The 26,358-nt window shown below is 37.2% G+C and overlaps 1 protein-coding gene across 2 annotated transcripts in view; it reads right to left on the bottom strand.

Moving 5' to 3' along the window:
- Positions 1 to 26,358, bottom strand: part of CTNNA2 (catenin alpha 2) — a 515,720-nt gene that overhangs the window by 365,492 nt on the left and 123,870 nt on the right. For both annotated transcript variants that reach the window (XM_040591247.1, XM_040591257.1), the window contains exons 4-6: positions 15,102 to 15,268; positions 11,007 to 11,126; positions 8,665 to 8,931 (exon numbers count right to left, since the gene is read on the bottom strand). In XM_040591247.1, the coding sequence (XP_040447181.1) occupies positions 8,665 to 8,931; positions 11,007 to 11,126; positions 15,102 to 15,268 (554 nt within the window). The remainder of the gene's footprint in view (positions 1 to 8,664; positions 8,932 to 11,006; positions 11,127 to 15,101; positions 15,269 to 26,358) is intronic.

Below are 26,358 nucleotides of genomic sequence, written 5' to 3'. Positions count from 1 at the left end.
GATGACAATAACAGCCTCTGTGGAGCCCTTTATACAATTCACTGTGGTCTATTCTTTAAGACACACAAACCCCCAATTAAACAAAAGGTTTTTACCTTTTGTGATTGGGTAAAAGAGAATTTTAAAAGAAACTATCAGACCATATAAAAGTAGTCCAATATCAACTTTGTCTGTTCTAATGGGTAACAACCCTCTTATTTGAGAAAGAAAACAGTTTAAAACCACTGATCAGAAAAAAAAAGCAAAAACAAAAAAACAACACACACATGAACACATGAAACCCAACCAAAACTAAAAAAAAAAAAAACAAACACACACAAACCAAAGAAACCAAACACTCCTGTTGTTCTATAGGGCTATGGAAAGAAGGAAAGTTAAATCCGTTTTTCAAACTCATACTCTCAAAGAAAAGACAGGTATTTTTGAGGGCATAATAATACAGTTGTGAATCTCATATGAAATGCTATAAGGGGAAAAAAAAACCCAAAACACCAAAAAAAAAAAAAAAGTAAAGTTTGAAAAGTATTTGTATGAGACAGTGTAGTAGCATAAAACTGATAAAGCAGCTGCTTCAGTCATACCACTGTCTATCTGGAGCTCTGCAGGTATAAAAAGTATCCTAGAGCAGAAATATCTTTTAAATAAGAAACTTCTGTATAACACAGTTTTACGAAAATGTACATCTAAGACAATCCCAATAAACTCAAGTGATGTGCTATGTACCACAATAAGCAGCACAGTACAGCAGAAGAGACACTTAATTGGAATTTAGGGTTTTGCAGTTCCTTTATTGACTCTTGTATTAATCTTGTATTAAAAGGTTGGACCAGATGATCCTTGATGTCCCTTCCAACCTGGTATTCCATGATTCTATGAATCAGTTTTGTGACTCTGGACAAAAGATACCTTCTTTCCTCTATTTCTCTTTTTACGCTTTATTAATTCATCTATTTAAAATGTAAAACCTTCAGGGCAGAGATGATGATTCTCAGTGACTTAGCACAATGAAAATACAATTTTTAAGGCAAATGCCACTGCAAAGTGAACAATATGTCTGAAGAAGGAACTAAAACCACAGTGGAAAAGGCCATTAAAAAATCAAATTGGTAGATAACTTAGATAAACAATGCCACAACCACAAGAAAGTATGAAAAACTGCCTTTCTGTAAAAAGAAGCAGGTAATACGAGGGACCCTGTTTTTCAGAACAACCTGGGAGACAAGACTGTAGAATTAAGGGTGTTCAAGGTATTTCTTTGTCAGAAGTGCCTGCACCACCGTGAAAACAAATGCAAAGCGCTCACAGGTTTGCGTTATGTATGTATGTCAGTGTCCCCCAAAGTGCTAACAAGGCTATTTAGTTCCTGTTCAGCAGTAAATCAAATGTTTCTACCTGTCACTATGCTGAGCTTTGCAGACACAGTATGTAGCTATCATTTGAAGAAGAACAGTGCGATGCCACACTGCAGCTTTACATGAGCTGGTCTGATGTGTTATAAGAACACAGAACTGTTGCAGAGAAATAAGTGACTGACTTTCCTTCTGGGACAGTGGGATGACTAAATTTATTGTAGTTTGACAAATGTCACACTTAGGTAGGAGTACGCAGCCAAGAGCAGGTGGAGTAGCAACAGCCCCCACCTTCACAGCCCCAGCAGTTGCCTCCTGACACTGTTCTCTGAATGTAAATGGAGATATTGTTTCCCTGCAATATAGGTGGTGTTTACTTACCACATACTTGAGTTACGTAAACATTGCAGAGGTGCTAAATAAACATAATCAAAATAGTACCAAGCCCTGTCTAATTGCCAAATTTCACTTAGTGTTATTTTTGAGCTTTTATAGGTAACCCAACAAAATTTAAATATGTTTTTGAATTAACAGTTCAGATATTCATACTTACCATTAATTATGAAATAAGCAATCTGTGATAAATTGAATAATAATGCAATAATTGTATTGCTACAGGTTACAGAAAACATATTTCTTTACAGAAATGATGATTAGGGTTTGAAGTCCTTTGTGTGCTTTTATCATCTCTAAAAAACCTGTTTGGATGAGGGTTCACTACAAAAACTCCTTTGCAAATAAACTGATTACTGCCCTGATACAAACACATTAAATGTATTTGACAGGAAAACACACAAAATACCTGGTCTGCTGGCATTACTTTTTCTACCATCAAAACAAGTGGTAGCAATGCGGTATGGTTAAACTTACAGACAGTATACTTGATTCCTAATTCTTTCCACAATAATCATTTACTACACAGGAGCATTTTGGGAGGGGAGGATAATAATAAATATTAAAAAACCACTAGATGGAGCTCCAACACAGAAAATACAGAGGAGCAGCAGCAGCATTTTCACCTCTTAAAGGTCAATGAAGGTACAAGATCCAAACCGCCAGTAAGTATGCTTCCCTTTACAGGTCACATTTCTGCTATCAATTTGATACCCAAATCCTGTCACTGACAGTGCTGTCCCTTGTACACTGCAGTTGACACTTCCACAGTAATATATATATACAATATATATACATTCCCATACATACACAAGCACAGATAAAACATTAACCATAGTATGTTGTAAAGCTACCTACTAAGATTCAAAGTAGAATGAACTTCTGAAAAAGGTGATTAAAACAATTTAGAATCATAGAATAGTTTTGGTTGGAAGGGACCTTTAAAGGTCATCTAGTCCAACCCCCCTGCCACAAGCAGGGACATCTTTAACAAAATGTTGCTCCAAGCCCTGTCCAGTCTGGCCTTGCATGTTTCCAGGAATGGGGCATCTGCAACTTATCTGGGCAGCCTGTGCCAGTGTCTCACCACCCTCATTGTAAAAAAATTCTTCCTTACATCTAGTCTCAACCTACCCTCAATCTAAACTCAGTCTGAGTTTCTTGCTGCTATACTACTCACGTTCTGCATGGAAACCTCTGGGAAAAGAACCCTAAAAGTAGTACCCCGAAGGGGTTGCAATGGGCAGGAAAGTGCAGGAATAACATATAATAAAAACTTGTTTAGCCCCTTAGCATCATCAGGAGACTGAAAAATTCCTCTGAAATTTTTCCTCTCCTGAAAGTTCAGTTCAGCATCCTCAAACATATCTTTCTGCAAACAGGTAAAGGTGTTAGGTATACTGTAAAATGCAACATTCTGCATTCTCCATTATTTTCTTAATACGCGGAAGATAACCAGTCTTTGACTTTTCCCCACTCAGGGGAGATCCAAGGAGTGCAGAAAGTGCCAAAGGATTTCGCTACTGAATATAAGCTTTTGAAGCATATGGATGCAACCCCGGCCTTCACACATGAAGTGATCAACTTGACATCATTCCAGTTTAAAAGCCACTTCAGCTGCACAAGGGGAAAAAACTGAAATACCTGCATTTCGTTCAAAGTCGCGTATGAGGTTATCTGAATTTGCAACACACTTTCTCCAGTGCACACTAACACATGAATTCCTATTTAAAATCGATATATAGCTGTTACTGTACAGAAATAGCCATTTGGCTGTGCTTCCTTAGACACTACAGCTCAACAAGTGCAGTTTCAAATAGCTGCTTGGGATGTGCAGCAACATTTTTGTAACTGTTTCTTATGATTTCGATACTGAAACAAACACCATTCAGTTCTTGTTTTGAAGCCCACATTTTGCTCTTTTATATCCAGCATCACAAATCAATTCTGTGAAGAACAAGTAAACTGAGATTCCATAAATATTCTGAGAAATCCATTCTCAAGCTGAACACCTAATACAGTTATTTGTCCAAAAAGCAACATTTTAAAAGTAGTCACTTAATGATACAGCATGTCTTCTCTCTGCTACCTTTGTGTTTCATTTTGACTGCTCTTAATTTTATTTTAATTAAAAAAAAAAAAGCAGCCTTTGCTACTGTTGTACCCAAGTACTATGTCTCTTCAGTTTCTATGCCATTTCTGTTCCTTCATTACATGCTTATTAGATCTTTCACTCCATTTAAGGAGAACTGTACTCGCTAGCCCTGCAAAATATTCCTAAAGGGTCATTAATATCCTCAAGAAATTTTATGATAGTTCATTTATTAAATATGAACTTCATTTTACACTCTGGAGGACAGTGACTGGTGTGATCAGACACTTTGTTTCTCATCAAACATAGTCCTCTCCCAAATCATAGACTTGTGCTGTTCAAAAATTTATTAAAGAATGAGTTACTCTGCCTGGAATGTTTCTGTTCAAATCCTTCTCATAACAATAATAATAATAATAAAGAGATATATTTTCAGTACCTCAGGACTCATCCCAAATACAGAAATATCTCAAGTACCAAAAAGCATTTTAACTACCACTTCCAGTTCTCAGTCAGGTCAATTCCATTATAAACCAAATTATTTTCATACTCATTCAAGACTCAATGAAATTTTGAAATTGGACAGTAAAGGGGTGACACACACGCACAGCAGTTCAAGATATAACATGGATCAATACTGCTGGTAATCAACTTTAAAGACAAATGGATGTGTGCACACACAGAAACAATCACTGGAGTATTAAAATAACATAAAGTATGGAGTGTGTCTGGATTAATATGTACTAAAAGCAAGCACTATATATATAATTTTTAACAAATAGCACAGCATTTTATTCCATTGACAGATACAGAATATGCCAATTTATTACAGACACTCATACAAACACAAGACTTGAGGAGAAAGTCAGCTAAGCCATCTCATCAGTTCTGATGTTTTCTTTCTGGAGCGATACAAAAGACAACAGATACTTACTTCTAGCATCAGTGGAAAGTGTGTGTGTGGGGGGGGGGGGGGGTCCTTTTTTCCTTTAGGTATCTTTTCTTTCCCTTTCTAAATCAGAGGTTTTATTAACTTATTTTATCTTTGACTCATAATTTATTGTAGACAATCCAAGCCTTGCTCCAAACACAGAAATACTCCTTTTTATGGGTCAATGGTAGCTGCATAGTAAACATCTTTATGTTTACAAAACTATTGCTTTCCTCACAGCACTGTGCAAGAATGATTACTCTCATTTTTCATACCAAAATGTAAATCAAAATATTTAGAATTGTTTAAAATGTTACGTATCTTAGGGTACCCTGTTTGAAGCCCCTAGAATCTGAATTTCTGCATTGGTTAGCAGTTCTAAATTGTTGTCAGCACATCCCACTGACACAGCTACACTTCTAGAAACTAAGAAATCACCATCTCAATCCATATTCTGAACAAAGGCACTCTCCTACTCAACAGAGAACCCCACTGCCCAACAAATACTATTTTTGCCTGTCACTGCCCCCTCTCCATTCCATCATGCAGAACATGTCCCCCACCTATCAGCCTTGCTGTGACAGACAGCCACTCTACATCTATTTATCCCATCACTTTATATCCAAATATAAATATTTTTTATATCCACATCCCATATATACTTTTACCTCTTTCCAATTGCCAACCCTGCATCGGAGTGCGGACACCATCAATTTTCACCTCAGTTTTCATCTAGCACAGATTCACAGTCCTCCTGTGAATTTCTTCTCACTTAGTCACTTTACTGATCTTATATCTACCTCCCCTCCGCACTCCAGTTTGATGGGTAAGTCCTGTCTCTGGTACACATCATGATGGCCATGGGGACAGCATGGAGGGTACCGGACAAATCAGTCACACAACACTCAATATGTGAAAAGACAGAAGTCCCTTGATAATTAGAATGGCTGAGACCTTACCAGACCAAAGCTATCATTTCACTGAGTGACCAGACCAAAGCTATCATTTCACTGAGTGAATACAGAGTATTTTCAGAATTCACAATAAGTTTTTAATGAACTTCTTTATGTAACTTGAATATATTTGGGCAAGTGTCACAAGGGGAGATAAAATGTGTATCCTTAGTTGTAGTAAGAACCCAGAAACTGTTATTTAGCATAAAATATATACAAAATTTTACTAATAAATTACTTTATTAATAAATCCAGGAATATCTGCATTTAAATGATTAAAGCATTTAAGGTAAAGCACAAACCCTGAGGCATTAAACATGTACTTTTGTAATCAATCAACTTCAAACAGTACTTTAAAGCAGCAAATCTAATAACAGATTCATGAACTTGCCTCATTTCTACATAAACTATCTCTGAGAAGCAATAAATTACAAGTCTTTTCAAAACTTTGCTGCTAATAACTCACAGGTGGCTATATACTACAAGCCACCATTGTATAAAATATGACAATTAACATGACACCTATTTACACAATAGCTGAAGTGCTTAAAATAAGTAAATTTATATTCTCAAAAAAATATTTTGAGAAAGAATTCAGACATCTTACACTGCAGTTTTTAAAGCACTAGGCCACAGATCACCGATTCTGAAATTTGAAATAATGAAGGCTAAGAAGCGCTAAATATTATGGAAAAACCTGAAAATTTATTTTTAATATAGAAAAACTATCTTGACTTCATACCAACCACAAATTGATCTCAATATGACTGATACTGGAAAATAAATATGCTGTAAAATTATTTTCACTAGAAAAAATAAACATACTTTCCCTTGCTGAAGTAATATATTACCAGCATAAATATCAAACTTTTTTTTCCACCGTCTTTTTAATCCATGACAATTTCACTAGTCCAGCAATTTTTCTTGCTTGTATAACATAAGGGTAGATTCACAATCACCCCACCATTGCAGCTATAAATTTTGGCTTTTCCTAGAGTTCAGCGAATGTTGCCTCTGTTGCAAAATTAGGTGTGAATAAATCTCATTCAACAGCTAAGCAGTGAGGTCAAAGAGGAAATACGGTTAAAATGCAAATAAAACAATAGTTTCAATCTTTGTATCCTCAGTAAGTCAGAGGATAAAGTTTTCATTTAGTTTCTTATAAATTAGAAAGAGAAAATTTTCCAAAAAGATAGGCTGTTTTCCCACATGCAATTGTGACCAGAACATGATACTATGAATGTAAGTCTCACACACATTCACAATGACTGCAACATCATGTAAAGTGGAACAGACTTTACCTGAGGAGAAAAACGGTGAACAAATATTCTCACAAAGAGGGGCAGGGGATGCTATCAGATGTCTCGCACAGTCTTCACTAAATCTACTTTCACTAAGCACAACTCTCTTTGCATTGAACAGCAGCCTTTTCCAGAGAGCAGCAGCATCATCAGTTTGGGACTGAGAAGTCACATGTTTATTTGTCAAACCTCTGCTCTCCATAACATGCAAAGTCCCACACAAAAGCCAGAGTATAATCAAACCAAACCGGAATATTACCCTCAGGATCTTAGCCATAAGGGACCTGTGAGCTGAGAAGGCCCTGAAAACTATGCAGAATTCCTTAAATCTTGACCCACAATAACTTACAGGAAAAATTATATATCTAGAAATACAGATGTAAAAAAAAAAAAGAAAAGAAAAAAAGAAAAAAAAGATCAGTATAGTTGATGCAGACAGTACAGTTTCATTTACTTGAAACGTGATGGAATAGGAGTCAACTGTCAACTTCTAGGTCCTGCAGTAGGTTCTGAATGGTTTTACCTTCTTTGCTTGTCTCTTCCTATACCTATCCACACATTTTCTGCTGTCATGTCTCCACCTCCAATCCCATTGCCCTTTTACTATTACTTGTATCGCCGTTCTCTGCCTTTTTTCAGTATCTTACTCAATCCTGGAGCTTCCCTTGGTCCTATGATAGTTACCCTTTCTACTACGATCTCCAAAGTAGACCCAATGACAGTAAGCCACAGATGCTGAAAACAGGCCCATCCAATACACCATGAGATGAACCACCTGCACCACACCTCTACTTTTAGCCCCTAATACAGCAAAATTGAGTAACTCCTGATGTGGGTGACAGATGCTTGCATTGTAGCCTTGTGTATTAATCAAAGTGAAAAGGACACTATTCCCTAATAATAATTTTAACAAACCCTTACCTAAAGTCAAAATGAAAGAGGAAAATATTTTCAGATACTGTCTGCAATTAAGGGTTGGGTTGTTTTGGGGTTTTTTTTTCCACTTTCTGAAGACAGTCAAGTGCGACATAGGGCAAAAACATAAGAGAGGACTGCCAATGAAATGAACAGTTAAACAATGAGCTGTTAAGAAAGTTGCTTAAGCAAAACTGTAGCTATTGCTGGAATAGAGGCTGCAGCACTTTGCTATTAACTCTGAACGACGTTTTTGCAAAATCATTGATTAACTTAATTCATGATTCACGCTGAATGTTAATGTTTCCAGGATGCTCAGCTCCATCTTTATTTTCTCATTTTGACTTCCTGCCTTGCCAGACAAACATGATTTTACCATTCAGCCAACCACAGATCTTGGTCACAGAACTAAACCATCAGATTAATCAGGCTTTGCATTACTTTGAATTATGTAGCTAGAATTTTCAAGGACACCAGGGCAAAAAGGACTTCTTTCTGTCACAGCCACTGAACATGAGCACAAAAACCTTCTTATACTTCAAGTCTATTAGCAGCAAACAAGTATTCCTCATTAAAAAATAACACAAATTAATGTCTGCACTTTGCCTCTGCAGTCTGAGGAAATGGACCTGAATGAGAAGGGAAATCTGATGCCTATTCAAGAACCACTTACTTAAGCAAAAAATTGCATGGAGAAACACTTTATTTTCAAAAAAATTCCGATACTTACATCAAATTCATTTAATGCAGCGGCAAGTTCTCCTATACCAGTGTGCCCCTTGTTCTCATCAGTGGGCGAGGTGGCCTGGGCAGCATTGGAGATACCAGCAATTGCTTCCTGTACTTGCTTGAAGACATAATCTCTGTTGGCTCTAGTAGCTGCAACGTCAGGGTGACGGAGAAATGCTTGGGATGCAGTATACAACATAGTGGCGTTCTTCTTCAGAGCACCTCGAGCTGCAGCCATTTCATCCCTGCAGTGAGGATCTTTCAGTTCCTATACAAAACCACACAATTTTTATAGTTGTAAATTAAAATTTTCCTGTTAGAATGAATTGCCTACACAGCTTACGTATCCATGCATAAATACCATTTGGTGAGCTTGCAGAGATGGACTCAATGACAGAATCTACCCTAAGTCACAGAATGAAATCCCCCTCCTGCCCAAGAAAGTCCATTCCTTCTGCATAGCTACGGCTGTTAAATTCTGCACACATCTTCTTCACAAAGAGTCTATATGCTTCTCTTATTCAAAGACCTGCAGAAAATTTATATAAAATTTTCCCGATTAGTCTTCCTGATCAACTGTATTCAGTCTTCTGATAAATTCCATAAAGGCAACAGGAGTGCAACAATCCTGTTGCAGCAAGTCCTATATTTTTGTGAGTAGTATACCTATACTCTTTGTAAAGTCATTAAAAGGTAGACCTTTAAAATAAATCAAAATAAAAATATTACCTTGATGAATAAGTTTTTAGCTTTTAAAGACAGTCACCTTTCCTTCATATTTTGCTCTATTCCTCATATCATTTAGTGTTTAATGACATATACTTTTTTTTGTTTCCCCGATAACAAGTATCAGACATTGTGCAGTATGTTACCAGAATAAGATGACATTGTATTATTGTTGTTTAATCTATGGATTTATTTAATCATAGGATATATCACATTGTCCATGAAAGCCTTTTAAACATTAGGTAAAGTAGTCCTAATGGTATTTATATGGAAAAACAAAACACTATTACTTCTATTTTAAAACTATGAACAAAGCAGTCTAGAGAGCTGAGTAGTTCTATGTTCACACATAGAATCTATGACAAAAATTAAAAAAGAACTCAGATATTCTGAATTTAACTGTTCTTCCCATTGACTAATTTCAACCACACATGACTGACAGGTAGAAGTTTTAAGAGAGAATTTATTTCCTAAAAGCTCCATCAGGCTACAAAATAGACATGAAATGAAAATGTAAGAGTACCTAAGTAATAGGTTCTTCTAATGCTGTCAAGATTTTCCAGTTATATGGGAAAACTTACTGGCATTATAAAAATTCACTTTAAGAAAATTTTAAAAGTTTTATAATAAAGATTTTCTGTTATATTTTCACACCTCCAATAATAGCTTAAAAGATATATAACTTCATTAGTACCTTCACATTTTTGTCTTTTTCCCATATTTGTAGCTATATTTCAAAATGGGAAGCGTCTGAACATACAGACTAGTACTGTCCATACAGTGACTAGTTTTTACATTTTTACCTATTTCAGTATAACTTTGAAAACATTCTACTTAATAAAAAAATACACTAGTGATACAGAAGTAAATTGCCATTACTGTAATGCAGAAAGTAAATAGATAAATGAATATGGAACGTCAGCTTTCCAAATTCAGTGTGCTATGCAATAGAAAGGCAGCATGCCCCTGAATGATTCCAGGTGTTCAAATTCAGTCGAAGTTGGAGAGACCATATACAACTCCACAGTGACAACACTGTCTGGACTCTTAAAAAAAGAAGCAGTGTTCAGGAGCAAGCTATCTTTCTTGCAAAGATGTATAACTGCAGGCATTGAAAAAAATGTTATTGTGATTTTCTGGTCTTCTTTCTATCTGTCTTAGTAATGAATGGAGTACTTGGGGTTTTTTTGAGTATCTGAATATTACTAGTGGTGGGTTTGAACACAAAGTAGACATCTATTCTTCCTGATTTTGAATTATACGAGACTGCCAAAGAGCTCGTGCTTTACCAGCTGTCAGAGTGACCTCAAATTGCCACAAGTTAGAATTAAATGGGAATAATCATCAAATGAAAACTATCCTTAACCCGCTGAATCACTTGCCTTTTCACCCTTCATTCTGTTATTAATTGAATTAACTGAACTAAATTAATTAGAAAATTTTCTTAAAAGAAATTTTTGAAAAACTTCATCACACGCAAAAAAATGAATGTGATTAAATTATAGGCTATGACACAGCAATTACCTATTTTACATTTTAAACCAGACTTGGATATAAAATACAAGATCTTTAGGATCAGGACAGACTTTCTCAAGCACCAGCCTAAAATGGACTCACCTGTTGTCGTCTAGCAGCTACATAGTTCAGTTTTACCATCTCTTTTCCAAATTCTTTAAAGCGATTTGCTAAATCTTGCTCATTTGTTGCATTTTTCACTGCTTCTAGCGCTTCCTCTACCTAGAACATGATATATCGACAGTGTTAACATGTTAAGCGGGATTCATTCTTTGACAAAGTCTATAACTATGCTACCCAATACTCTCTATTCTATGGACCCAGTTTAGCTTTTACACCCATCACTGTACAGTGGCTTTATGACAGTGCCACTAGCTTTAATTAGATTTCTTAAAAGAGAGGCTGTCTAATTTTCACTCTGTGTTACTTCCCATTTAATGTACCTCGATACCACGTAGAACTAATGTAAAAGGCCTAACTATATTAATTTCCCCACTCACACTTATCAGATTAAATGTTTAATATCTGTGATTTTCAAAACAAAATGGATAAATATGTTAATGTGCAGTACCAGCTTTATGGGAAAACAAAGGGAAGTTATTAATCCTGCACAAGAAATAACATTTTAAATGGAAACATAATCTTACCATTAAGATTTAAATTTACCCTGATATATCCAAAACGTTGTAACTTTGTGTAATATATGAAACAACAATAGATTACACCCAGAATATATATATTATTTATTTTTCCTCAGTTCTCAGCTTTCCTTTTTCTGTTACTTTAAAACTGAGAAAATCTACCAAAGAAAACATATCTGTGCTTACTCAGCCATGCTGTAGCTAACAGGCAAAGATATAAACTCTTGGTTATACCAACAAGTTAATCTACCAAATCTATTGTGAAACTTTTTGTACAGCAAGAAAAAAAAAAATCTAAAGGGATAAAATGTTCTTCTAATGCAATAAGTAAAGGAAATTTTCCTGTGACTAGATGGGAATTCAAAGCTCTCCCTCACACGGTAAAACTGCAATTCTGAGATTGAGAACTGAAAAGCTTTTATCCATCCTTTCTAAAACCTATTGCTTCAATTCATGAAAATGTGCATAAGCTTTCAATAACAAACAAATTTTCCCCTCAAAGAAAAATGGCTGATTCCAATGGGGACATGCTCCTGTGCAGAAGCAGAGGTTTGCAGCTTACTCTCCGAATGCCACTGGGAATCCATTTATTCAGGACTAGCTTGCATCTAATGCATTTAGGAAAGCACAATTATGCACAGAACCTGCTATTTTAACGTTTGTGTTGCTCTGTGTTTTCCTACCAGCGAGAGAAGATATTTTTATTTTGAGATTTTACTTGATTACTGCAGATTTACAAATTACAGGGCAGTAGAGTATTAAACCCATAAATTTGTATTGGAAAAATGTATAATTCAAGCACATAAATCCATAGTTGTCATGCTGGAATTTTTATACCAAGTCTGAGAGCTGCAAGCTATACCTTATTCAGAATCCAATTACCTCTTCTTTTACTTTTAAAAAGAAGGGCAATTCTTACAGCTGAACTGACTGCCTTAACTATTAACAGAAATTACCAAAGCATCGTTGAGCTGTTTAATTTGTTCCTATAGGATTCAGTGCAAAATACGAACAACTTCCTTTCACACCAAGAAGCATTTATATTAAACTACCTGAATCTTTCATCTTTAATATATTTGGAATGCTGAGCACAGGCATGACAAACTGATAGACATTTTTGTTAAGTCCTGCCAGCTCCCTATAAAATAAAACTGCTAAAGAATTTGTTACAGATTCCACTCTGATAATCAGATTTCAAAAACTGCTGATCATACGCTATTGTGTCAGTCTGGGCTCAAGCCCATGAAATTCCAAAGCGAAGAAACTAGTAATGAGAAGTATTAGAAAGGGTGTAAGCACAAACCCCTTGTTTATTGTAATTTCTTTTAGAAATTCATGTCAGGGCAAGTTCTCGATCTTCAGAAAAACACAACTTTACTCAACTGCACAGATGTGTTCCTCTGATTAACTTGCATGTAATTAATTACAATACTCACAATTTTGTATGTTCATGATCACATACTATATTAGTATATGCTATTTTATGAGCATTACACAAGCTGCACTGCAATAAGAACTATTACTAATTTTTGCTATTTTATGAGCATTACACAAGCTGCACTGCAATAAGAACTATTACTAATTTTAGTAATGCAAATGATAATCTGAAGAAATAACCAAGTATCCTTCCAGAAAATATCTGCCTATATTCACTCTAAAACATAATTAAAATGCATTATTTCCTAAGAAGTCTCTGACATGCTTTCAGTGAAAACTGATTACAGTACATTTCCATATAAATCAGGCTTCATAATTTTGACATGCAGAATTATTTTAGTTTATTTTTATGTTTAACTTATATTTGTCTTTGCATGTTACCTTAGAGTCAAAATGAGTGCTGTTCCTTTGCCAATTTTGTAAAATACCAACACTTTTTTTCTTTCTTAGTAATTTCATTTTTTTTTCCCCATCTAAAACTAGTTAGCGTTATATAATGGTAAGAGAAAAATATTTATACTGTTTATCTTCAGAAATTAATTACCCTTTTTAACCTAACAAAAATTAAAATGCTGAAAAAACCACACCAACCAAAAATTAAAAACAAATGTAAGGTCCTTAAGTTGAATTTTGCTGAAAACAACCAGAAATGTCTGGTTTCTTGGAAACAGCATTCATAATAACATCTGATAAACACAGAGGTTACAAACCACACTGCCATACACTGCCCTTGCAAATCTAGGGCGTAAACTGTGTAAGTAAACACACCCACTTATAAAACAGTATTGGACATTTGAGTTTTACATAACATAGTACACTGCTATAACAGAAGGAAGAAATCTCAGATGTGATAACAGTATTTCTCAGAGCCTATGAAAGAGCTCAAATCTAAATTTTAATCATACTGTTTAGAAAAACCTGTTGTTTATAATATTGAAGCGTTAGCCTCACTAGCAAAAGACTATTTGAATTACAATTGCATGGACTATTATAGTGGAGAAAAATTAAAAGCATATTCGAGAGAGACAATGTTTACACTGCACATAATCAGAGCCCCATGCTGACACGAGAGCAGCAGTTTGTTCATTAGAGCAGAGCTCACTAGACTCTGTGCAGAAAAATCTGTGTTTTTCATTACAAAAACTGTTTTCAAACTGTTGAAGTTATCTGCACAGTTTGCAAGTTGAAGGGTTCTCATTGTTTTTTTCCACAACATAGCACTGTTGTACAATTACCCTGCTAAAAAGACAAATAAAAAAAAACAAAAACAAAAACAAAAAAACCAACACACACACACAAAACCAAAACCAACAACAAAAAAACCCTTTCTGGACAGTTATTAAAAAGAAATAACTCTTCATCCCCTCTGCTAAACTCACACATGTAATCTGCTGGCTTTAAATACTCTATATATAATTTTCTGCAAATTTTTGTTTTGTTTCAGATTTTTTTGTTTCTTTATTTATGCAATAAAAGTGAAATAGTCTAATAACTAGCAAAAATAAATAAAATAAACATTTCCCAGTTTCAACTGCAAAGTTTTAATATTCCTGTATAGAAACGGGAATGGCAGCAACCAAAAGTGAATATAAATCTACACCAAATTATCTGGCAATCTTTAATTCCTCTTTATTTTGTCTCTCTTTTTGATGACTGATTAAGACACTTGTACTATTGTCTCACTCCAAATTAAAGATCCAATCTTTTGATACATGCAGAAGTCGTGCAGGGAAAAAAAGTAGAACAACTGTAATACCTAAACTTTACCACAAGATAGCAATACTCTACAAGTACTGAGGTAGCAAACCACCGGAGTAAGATGTGAGGTGAGTTAGGTAAATGTACCTGTTTTGTTCAGAGAGCTGCTTAACAGCAGTATTAGTCCAGTCACTGAAAATATTTAAGAACTTTAACTCCTCAAAAGTTATTTTTCTGCAAAATTATAAAATAATTCAGACTAATGTAGAAATGTGTTATCTCCTACCTTTTTATCAGCACTTTAAGAAAAAGCAGTGAAACAGTAAGAAATACGAATAGTGATACCCATTACTGAGTTATTCTCTATTTTTCTACACACAAAAAACATGCAAAACCAATACAGAATATTAAAAATGCATACAATTTTCAGATGTGATAGAAGCCTCATGACATCAGCCATATCAGCCAGGATGAGTAAGCGAGTGACAGCAGAAAGCAAGGCACGAGCAGCCCGCACCATGGTGCCTCGTTTTACTGAGGAGCATGGGTCATCAGCAAACTCCGAAGAGGCAATTCTCATTGTTTCTCCTAGAATTGGGGTGGGGGGTGGGGGTGGGGAAAAAAGTCATGAAAGGTAAGTTGTACACTTCTATTTTCTTAAAGACAGTATAAACAACTCGCTAAATAAACTAACTGCTGTCAGAAAAGAATTAATGGTGTAGTTACTAAATATTGAATTCCTCAGGAGAAAGATTTTTAAAAAATTTGTAGCAACTGCCTCAATACTCTCTGCCTTTTTTTGTTCTAGAGCAGCCACCTGTAACAACTAAAAAGGCAACCAAACACCAAGACAGGTTGCTTGGGTGCAACCAGCACAGCATAAGAAAGCCAGCAGTGTGTGTTACAGAAATAGATAGCTCACATGCACTAGTAGGGAGGATGGGACATAGCACTCCAGCTGTATTAGCCTAACTGTACCTCTCTACAATTCTGCCTTCAAACTGCTCGCTTCTGCTCCTCAGTCCTTGCCCCCTTGCTCAGATACTCTGCTCTCATCCACCTGGAAGAGCTATCACTCCTATTAATTTCCTCCCCCCGCTCACCCAATCATAGAATCATAGAATTGTTTAGGTTGGATAAGACCTTTAAGACCATCGAGTCCAACCGTTAACGTAGCACTGTCAAGGCCACCACTAAACCATCTCCCCAAGTGCCACAGCTACATGGTTTTTGAACACCTCCAGGGACGGTGACTCCCGCCTGTCCCCGGGCAGCCTGTGCCAGCGCCTGCCAGCCCTTTCGGTGCAGAATGTTCCCTCACACCCAATCTCACCCTCCCCTGGCGCAACGTGAGGCCGTTTGCTCTCGTCCTGTCGCTGGTTCTTGGGGAGCAGAGACCGACCCCCCTGGCTACAGCCTCCTGCCAGGCCGTTGCAGAGCCACCGGGTCCCCCCCAGGCCCCTTCTCTCCAGGCTGACCCCCCCGCCCCCCCAGGCTGGTGCCCCAGCCCCTGCCCCAGCCCCTGCCCGGCTCTGGACACGCTCCAGCCCCTCAGTGTCTGTCTGGCCGTGAGGGGCCCAACGCTGAGCCCAGGCCCCGCGGGGCGGCCCCACCGGTGCCCAGGGCAGGGGGACGGGCGCTGCCCCGGCCCTGCCGGCCACACCGTTTCGGACACCAGCCGGGACGCTGCTGGCCTCCTGGGCCACCTGGGCACGCTGGGGGCTCATGCCCGGCCGCTGCCGCCCAGCCCCCCCGGGCCCTGTCCCGCCGGGCAGTTCCCAGCCCCCTGCCCCCAGCCCGCAGCTGCCGGGGGCTGGTGTGACCCAGGGGCAGGGCCCGGCCCTCAGCCCTGGGGACCCTCATGGTTCCCTTTATGACCATCACTGCTGTGATTTTACCGCCCAATGTCCTCTACCGACTCTACCTATTCACCATCCCAAACCACCCAGATATCCCTATTGCTGCATCTTCCTGGACAGCGCAACTGTCTTGTGATACAAGTGAAACATGCTGGTGCCTCAACACATTATTCCTCTTCAATTCCAGCAACAAACATCTTATTCAACATGGTACTTGGTAACTAAATCAGGATTTTAAAGGATGAAATTTACTAATACTTCCATCTGCTAAAAAGCACTAAGTACTTTTCATTCTTTCTTAATGCTCCCAGCACTGAAAGGGCTTCTATTCTTTTTGTAAAGATGAGATCTAAAAGCTTTCAACTACTATAGGAAATAGTGCTTGTTATGGAACAGAATAAGTTAGAATATAGTAGGAAAAGGAGAACAGGGAGAAACTGAGGGAAATATCGGATTGGAAAGGGTGAGCCAGGGACAGTGCAGTGCATTCAGAGAAGTAGGCAAGATACCAATGGCAAAGACCTTGAAATCGGAAAGTACGAACAATTCCACCCCGCCATATTCACAAGGAATAAATTGCATCATTGGCCATAATTTATTTATTTTTAAATCATAACCGTCTTTCAGTGATTTGATAACTTATTTTAAGCCAACACAGAACATGAAGCTCAACCAAAAAGGAAACATTACATTAAATTACAGGCAAATGTGGTGAACATCACAAGGAAATCAGGTAAATTCTGATATGTAAGAAAGACTTAGCAAATGAAAAATAAACAGCACACCTCTGGAAATCAAATAAACTAATAGTTTAATGCAGTGGTAACTGAAAAGGAATGGCATATATCTTTTCCTTTCATATATGACTCACAGAAAACGGTGAAGGGTGTTGTGCCACAGGATGTTTCTTTTTTTGTAACCACCAGAAAAGCAGTAATACAGAACACAGACCACACAGAAATGTAAAACATACATCAGTCCATAATTTTCCAAAACAATTCCAGACACATTAATTATTTTTTTTCAATAATCATTAAAAAAACAGAATGATGCATTTGTAGTTCAAAAGTTACTTGTAAAACAGTATTGTTCTAGATGTAGGAACAGGAACCTGGACCTGTAACTAAAACAAAAATCTGAATATATATACTAATAAATATACTGTAAGCATTTGTTGTAACAACAGAAGTCAAAGCCAACTGACTCCTAATTGTGATGAGAACATCAAGGATGAATTGACCAGAATGAAGAACTGAATATTAAATGCTGAGGCCTCCAGAAAAGTTCACTAATTCAAGAAGGCTATTAGAATGGTTTTGAGTAAGCCCCAATCTTTAAGAGCTGATACAAACTAGTAGCATGTTATTCTAAGCAACAGGGAAAACATGCATCACTTGCTATCTAACTTTATGCTTGTAGGAAATGGGTGATTACACCACCTTACTTAACAGTGTCAGCAGAAAAATAATGAACTGAAAATGCATCATCTTCCTTCACAATGCAAGAAACAGGAAAAAAAATATATATTAAAAATAGAAATTCAGGGATGTTATTATGAGAAAAACATGGCTGTGTATTTTAAAGCACGTCAAAAGACTATGGAAAACGACCCAGTATAGAAACCTCTAAACCCAAATCCTAGGCGCTCACTGTCTCCACAGACAGGAACAACTCAGCTGTATCTGCACCCTGTCATGTACCAGCTGATGAGTCTTGCTCAGAGCCAGCACTAATTAGGTTAGACTGTGTCACACTGATGACTCAAGATCCAAGCTAGTGTAGCTGCGTAGGGCTGCCCTGCTGTTATGCAGCTTTACTAACTAGCTTGGGTATCTCCAAAAGGTATTGTGTTCTGCTTTATAGACTTGTTAAAAGTATTTCAAATAACCCAGCCTATCTATGGAGCACAATCCCATCGATATATTACTTGGAATTACACTGTGGCTATGACAAACAAAAACTCATTTGTAAGACAAGCTACTGACTTAGTTTTGTACTGTTACCCTTTGCCGAAAGAAAGCTCTGTATGCAAGCTGTTCTTTTAAAAAAAAAAATAAATCAGCATTTTCTAAATGTATCTTAAACTTTCAAAAGATTCTGTATTTCAGCTTGGCTGTTACAATCTTCTTTTCAAACCACAAATTAATTCATAGAATACTTTGTGCCTCCGCAGATGAATTAATAGGTTCGTGTTCATTTTCACCTATTCTGCTACTATACTACCTGAAAACCCACTCCGTATTTTCTCCATGACACTTTCAATGAGAGAGAAATAGCATGTACTCTGCCTTGCCAGGACAACACACACATTGCCCTACCAGCCAGCTAGTGGCAAAGACAATGTGGAATTTTACCTGTCTTGGTCTTGGTGTGAACACAAGTCTGAGGTTTTATTTTGTTTTCTTCTTCCCTTCTTGATTTTTTTTTTTATTATTTTTTAAATTATGTTGAGATTTTTATGCATAGGTTGAAACTGGACAGTAATTTAAATATACTAGGAATTGTCAACAGATCAACAATTATACAAGCCTTATTTCCCTGGGAAATCAGTTTGAAAAAGGAGCAAACATAATTTCAAAGGAGATTTTATATTATTCCAAAATTATTAAATGTATTATTAAAAAATAAAAAATAAGTCCTGTTTGTCTCCAGCATAGAAACTCAGAAAGAAAGTACTTATAATGTGAAATCAAAGCACATTTACATTCTTTTAAGACCATTATAACAGCATTAAAAAAAATAAAAATCCCAGATGGCATAACTTCCCATAAGGTCAGGCAAATAGTGAGGAAGAGACTTAAGACAGTCACAGTGGATAATTCCCATCAGAACTCTTTTCCTTATTATATTACCATTATGACTGTGTGTACTTACTATAATTTGTGTGCAGTGTATCTTGGATGATAAGCTGATAATAGCTAATTTCAGTAGAAAAATGCTCATTTCTAAGGCTGCATACTTTTCTTGGATTTCTGTAAGGTTACCGAAACTCTCAAAAGATTTCTTAAGAGACAATGAACAAATGACCATTGTCAGATAAACAGAAAAAAAAAATCTAAACATGCTTAAATGTTGTGTTGCTCAGCATCTAGGTACCTGGTCTCTGCAGAGAAACCATAAGGTTTCTGCAGAGGAGGACCAAAGATCGCTTGTACCTATGTTCCTTTGCATTTTACCCATGTGCCCAAAAAAACACTGAAACCAGGAGCAAGGAACTCTGAAGCCATAAAGAATTTTCTGACACGTATTTTAATTCAAGCAGGTATTGGAAAAATTTATCAACAACTCATGACTGAGAGGGTGCTAAAAATTAGGAATTAAATTTCCACAAATCTTTCTATTGTTATTATTATTATTGAGTCAGTAACTCAAAATATTCTAAGTAAAAGGAGAGGCTGAGAGCACCACATAATAGCTCAGAGTCTAGGATGTTGGCAAGGGTTAGATTTGAATTTCCTAATCTGGTAATGTGATCCAACTATGGAAGACTGGATTCATCTAATCAGTGTATGAATTGGGAAAGCATCACCTCCCTTTCAGTTACTTTTTAAAGAAAAACAACTATCACAGCTTTTTTTAGAAAGTTTGATACAGCATGCACTTAGAACCTATGTAGCTGATTTGAACCCAAGGGGATGCATACAACTGTGTGAAAAGCCCAGCAAGGTTTTCTCTCATATAAGTTCTAAGTTGGATGCAGATGAGATGGAAGTGATTCTGAGCATGCAGCAGCAACACTTTTGTATGTGAAGGTACATGAACTCCAGGTATATCCAGAATGAAATGGCAGCCAAAGAAAGCTTTGGATTGTGGAAGAGGATGCTTGCAAAATATTTAACTTCTATTTTGGTCCTGAGGAGTTTTTACCATTTTCTGTCAAATAACCAGTCTGTAGCTTCAGATAAAAAAAAAAAAATAATATTGAACTATGAAAGAAGGAAATAATATTTGATAATTTGCCAGCGCACCAGGAAAACAAGCTGGAAAATTTTCTTCTTAGGTTTGACTACCCACGGAGATAGCAGTAGCAAATATATTTGAAAATCAACACTGCTGGACAGAGGGAAAAATATATGGAGAGTCAAAAAGAGGATTAAAATGTTTGGATTAGTTATTTAAGCTTAGAAAGCTCAAGTTAGGTGAAATAAATCTTCTCTGAAATAATTAAGCAGCAGGTACTTAATACGCATAAAAACTCAGCAAATCAAAAAAGTATTAATATAGAAGTTCATAGCAGGTTGTTTAATAAAGAACTACTAGTTCCCAATTTAAGATCTAATAACCTAGAAAACTAGGGGTTACGGAGAAGGAAGTCTATCTCAGTGCTAATTAACATATTTTTATCTTTGTACAGCAATGGTATCAAACCTTAGGCCAAAGGTAATGTTGGAGCTACAGCTACTCAAATTATTTTTCAGAGAAACCTTTTTATCTGGAAAAAGCCAACCCTACTTCCAGTTATCCATTTATTTCCAAATTAATTTCAAGTTATTCTGTAATCTATATTAAATTACTTTCAGTGAAAATTAGGTCAATGCAAGCAGCACAGACATCTTGAGTCACCAGGTCTGCTTCCTTGCCACTGCAGACAGTCATGTCACAATATAATTAATAATAATTTTAGTATGATAATAACTACACTCATAAACTTATCAAGCTTCCATCTTAGAAACAGCTCAGACATTTAACCCCAATTAATTCTACTGGAAGTAGGAAACTCATTCCAAACTAACTCCAGAATCTGACAGGTTTTTTTCATTAGAGACAATTTAATTGCCATACTGACTGTACTATTAGATAATTTATAGCCATTCCTTCTCATGCCCCATTTGTCCTTCCATTTAAGTAAGTATCCTTCCTCCACTGTGCTTCCTATTGTCCCTTTTTTTGCTTCATGCATTTTTGCAATGAGCCATGACAGATTAATGCCTTCAGTCTCCTCTTATTGCATAGAATATCCATTCCTGTAATGATTACAGCAGCCCTATGAAACAATTATGTTTCTGAAATACATCTGATTAGAACTGCAGTTATCTAGGTCATATCAGTTGCAGCTACGAGTAATACTTCACCTGATACCTTGCAGGATTTGTATACCTGTTTTGTGAGACATATAGATTCAGCCACTTTCTTATTAAGAGCCATACACAAATGCCTTGGCACCTTGCTTTGAGAAAAGAGTGTGCATTTAATTTACATTTTGTAAATGATGAGTCTTAGTTGGGTTAAAAGTGATTTAGAAAACATAGAATATTCAGAGGAGAAATCCCCTATTAACCACATAGGAAATGTTTATCATTTAAAAAACAAAAAAAAAGGAAGAAAACAAAACCAAAACCCCAAATGAAAACAAAAAACAACCAAACAACAAAAAAACCCCACCCCAAATAAACCAACAACAACATAAAACCTAACAGTGAAATTCAGCTTCATTTCTGAATTCTAATGATTACCAGTAGCACAGCTACCAATAAACACCTGCAGGGAGGGTGCCAAGAGGACAGAGCCAGGCTCTTGCCAGTAGTACCCAGCAGCAGGACCAGACACCATGGGCACAAACTGAGACACAGGAGGGTCCCTCTGAAGATCAAACCCCACTTTTTTACTGTGAGGGTGACCAAGCATTGGCACAGGTTGCCCAGGGAGGTTTTGGAGTTGTTTTCTTTGGAGAGATTAAAAATCTGTCTGGGTGTGGTCCTGGGCAACTGGCTCTGGGTGGCCCTGCCTGAGCAGGGGGGGTGGACCAGGTGACCTCCAGGCATCCCTTCCAACCTCAACCATTCTCTGATTCTGTGAATCTGACAACAGCCACACAACAAGGCACTTTTCTGGGCTTGAGCAATAACTAGAAGATGTGTTCAAAGTTATTATTTAGGTTCTGAGATCTCATCAGTTTGAGAAGGTTCACACCTACAGCTATTATCTCTCAACGTCAGTATCAAACCAGCTGGCTTGCTCTGATACTATTTAACTGACAGACCTACTCTATCTATCCTTCCTTGAGGGGTAATGCAAGATTAGATTGAGTCATACTCAATCACTTTCTTGTAATAAAATTACAGCACCTAGGAAAGGAGTCTTAAACCTGATGCTCAAAAAAAACCCTTTTCCCTTAGATTCTCAATACAAGATGTAATTTCATTTTGTATATTAAATTCAGGCACTCATATACGAGTAGTCAAAGATTTATTTAACCAGAATCACATACACATACAAGTCCCCTGGTAATCTGTGTAAGGTAATTCAAGTACTACAAGCTTAACTTCTGCAAAGAACTATCAACAGATGATTGTAAAGATCACCAAAATTCTGAATGATTCAGTACAACCCAAAAGATGAACATTCCAAAAAATGTATGGCAAAAGGGCTAAAGGAATGTACAATTCACTGCATATCTCATGCTGAATCCTATTCAGATTTCTGCTTCTCGTCATTAAGTCTTACAATGGAATAAGGCCCCAAACAACTGGAAAGGCGTTAAGTAATTACTACATATTGAAAGTGAAAATCAGCATAAGAGTGGGGAAAGAAGACCAGATAAAATCAACAAATTTATACATAGTTTGTCCTAATTTTATATACATAAAGATACATATTCAAAACCTTTATACACACACACAAACATACATTCAGAAATTTTATATTTTCTGAATGTATTTCCAAAAAGTATAAGGCTGATTGCTTCCTATTTTTAATTGAAAAGAAAACATTTTTATTATATCAGTATCTAGGGAAAAAGTTAATAAACAACATGAATGTGTAAGTATTCCATGATGTTCTTAAGACAGATACACACACAAAAATATATATACATATCTATGCATGTATATTAAAGAGAAATTAAAGGATGATTATACGATATTTTTTTTTTTCAAAAAAATAGACAACCTGCAGATGTAACTGACAAAAACTAACCATTTAATAAATGTGAGCTTCCATAGCACTTGATTTACAAACAACTATTCTGACAAAAAGCTGTTTAAAAATATCAGTATGGCCACATTAAGTGGAGTAACATATTAGTAACATTTACAAAACCAATAAAAGGGTTAAATAACAAGCCCTTACTGGTAAGACTTCTCTTTGGGAATCTGAAGCTCCTGAGAGCAGTGGGAAAGGCGGCAGGCAGTCAGGCTTACACTTCATTAGGGAACATTTAAATAGACTGCACATGCCTAAGTTACAGAACCAAAAAATCATTTAGTTTGGAAAAGACCTTTAATAACAAGTCCAACCGTTAATCCAGCACTGCCGAGGCCACCACTAAACTGTCCCTAAAGCACTGCACGTACAGGTTTTTTAAGTACCTCCAGGGATGGTGACTCCACCACTTCCCTGGACAGCCACAACTGTTTTAACATGTTCAAAACATTAAATGGAAAGCAGAAGTCTAAAACTGAAGAAAGTCCCTCAAAGGAAAGAGGGACAATTTGTAGAGAAACACTGGAAAAACAGCTTTCTCTGTAACACAAATCCTAAAGCGATCTAATGAGCCCTTGAAGGTACAGCTGTTCAGAATCACCTTTACTTTGAATCTAACAATCTCAGCACAGTAAAGAAATGTTTCCTCCAAAAGTGAGGCTAAAAGTCTTCCATGGCAACACACTGTACATGAGCCCGTGACCCCTGATGTCCATGAGCCCTAATGGAGTGCACCCACAGATGCCAAGGGAGCTGCCCCACTTCAATCTTAATTATCTTTGAAAGGTCGTGGTGATTGATTGGGGTAGCTTCCTAAAGACTGGAAGAAAACAAATGCCATTGCTCTCTTTGAGAATGGAAACAAACTAGAACCGGAGATCTACAGGCCAGTCAGCCTCACTTCAATCGCTGTAAAAAAGATGGAGTAAATACTCTTGGAAGCCATTTCCAAATTTATGAAGGAAAGGAAGGTGATCTGGGATAGTCAGTATTAACTTACAAAGGGAACTCCAATGAGATGGCAAGGGGAATCATAGCATGATTCGGGTTGCAAGGAACCTTTAAAAATAATGTAGTCCAAGCCTCCTGCCGTAGGCAGGGACATCTTTCACTAGATCTGGTTGCTCAGAGTTCTGTCCAACCTGACTTTGAACACAAGGAGAATGGGGAATGTTATAAAATTTGATTATTTAGGTAGGAAAAGACCTTTAAGATCATGAAGTCTAACCATAAACCTAACATTGCCAAGTCCACCACTAAACCATGTCCGTAAGTGCCACATCAAGTTGCTTATCTTGACTTTAGTAAGACTTTTCACACTAACCCCTGTAATATCTTCATAGACAAAATGATGAACTGTGAGCTTGCCAAGCGGATAGTGAGATGCATTGAAAGCTGGCCAGACTTCTGGTCTAGCTTGTGATCAATGGCATCAAGTTCAGCTGGAGGCAAGTCACTAGTGGAGTATCCCATGGGCTAATACTGGAGCCAAGACTGCTTAACCTCTTCATCAGTGACCTATATGATGGGACAGAGAGCAAGTTTTCCAATGATACAAGACTTGGAGGGGTGGCTGATATACCAGCTGATTGTGCTGCCATTCAGAAGGATCCCAACACCCCAGAGAAATAGGCAAACTGAAACTTAATGAGACGCAATAATGGGAAATATAAAGTGCTGTGACTGGGCAGGAGTAACCCCAGGCATTAGCACATGACAAGGGCCATCACGCCGAAAGACAGGATCCTGGTGCATAATAAAATGAACATGAACTAGCAATGCACCCTTGCAACAAAGGTTAACAGCACCCTGGGCTGCATTAGGAACAGTGTTGCCAGCAACAATGGGAAGGTGATCATTCTCTATTCCAAACAGGTGAGCCCACGCCTGGAGTGCTGTGTCCAGTTCTGGGTTCTCCAGTAGAAAAGAGACAGGGCATACTGGGTCAAAAACCAACAAAGGGCCACTATACAATTAAGGGATTACAGTATCTGTCATATGAGGACAGGCTGAGAGAGATGGAGAGCTCGGGGAGATCTTATCCATGCACACAAATATCTGACAGGAAGGAATGAAGAACAAGGCTCCTCTCAGTGATATCTAATAAAAGGAGAATAGGCAATGACATAAATTGAAATGGATATTTGATTTTTTAATTATCGTTATTTATTTTTATTTTTATTGTGAGAGTGATTGAAAACCAGAATAGGCTTCCCAGAGGGGTTGGGGAGTCTCCATCAGTTGAGGTATCCAAAATGTGACTGGACACAGCCCTGAGCAACCTGCTCTAGCTGACCCTGCTTTAAGGAAGGGCATTGAACTACACTATCTCTAGAGGACCCTTCCTGCCTCTGTGATTCTGTGAAATCTCTCCTTCCTCCAGATATCAAACAACTTCAGGAGCATGTGCTACAGCTGGTACCACAAAGGTGCAGGAACAAGACCCAAACCATACAAGTTCTTAACACCGGAGGTCAAAACGATCAGCTCCATGGATCTTACCACCTCTTGTCTTCAGATGCAATCACATAACGTGTAACAGTAGTGACAAAAGCAAAACAAATAGTTTGATCATGGCTTCCTCAGGACTAATATATAATTTTCAGTTTCTTGAAAACTAAAGTCACAATCACTTTGTTTTATGGATACAGAACAAGAATCCTGTCTAAAAGAAGGTACTTTCTTCAACCAATTTTCTTATGATACACAACTAAGTGGGAGCAGCAATAATTGTTCCCTTTGCCCAACATACACATACACACTCCTGCTGTCTTCACTATGTCAGCTCTGGTGGGCACTTCCCAGTATGGTAAACTGGTTTTCTATAAGCTGGCAGAAACCTAACCAGACAAAAAATTACCCATTTTCTACTTGCTCATCAAACTAAACTGTTTTCAG

The sequence above is a fragment of the Falco naumanni genome, chromosome 1 (assembly GCF_017639655.2).
Source record: "Falco naumanni isolate bFalNau1 chromosome 1, bFalNau1.pat, whole genome shotgun sequence".
Lineage (NCBI taxonomy): Eukaryota > Metazoa > Chordata > Aves > Falconiformes > Falconidae > Falco > Falco naumanni.
This window is presented reverse-complemented; position numbering and strand designations above follow the sequence as displayed.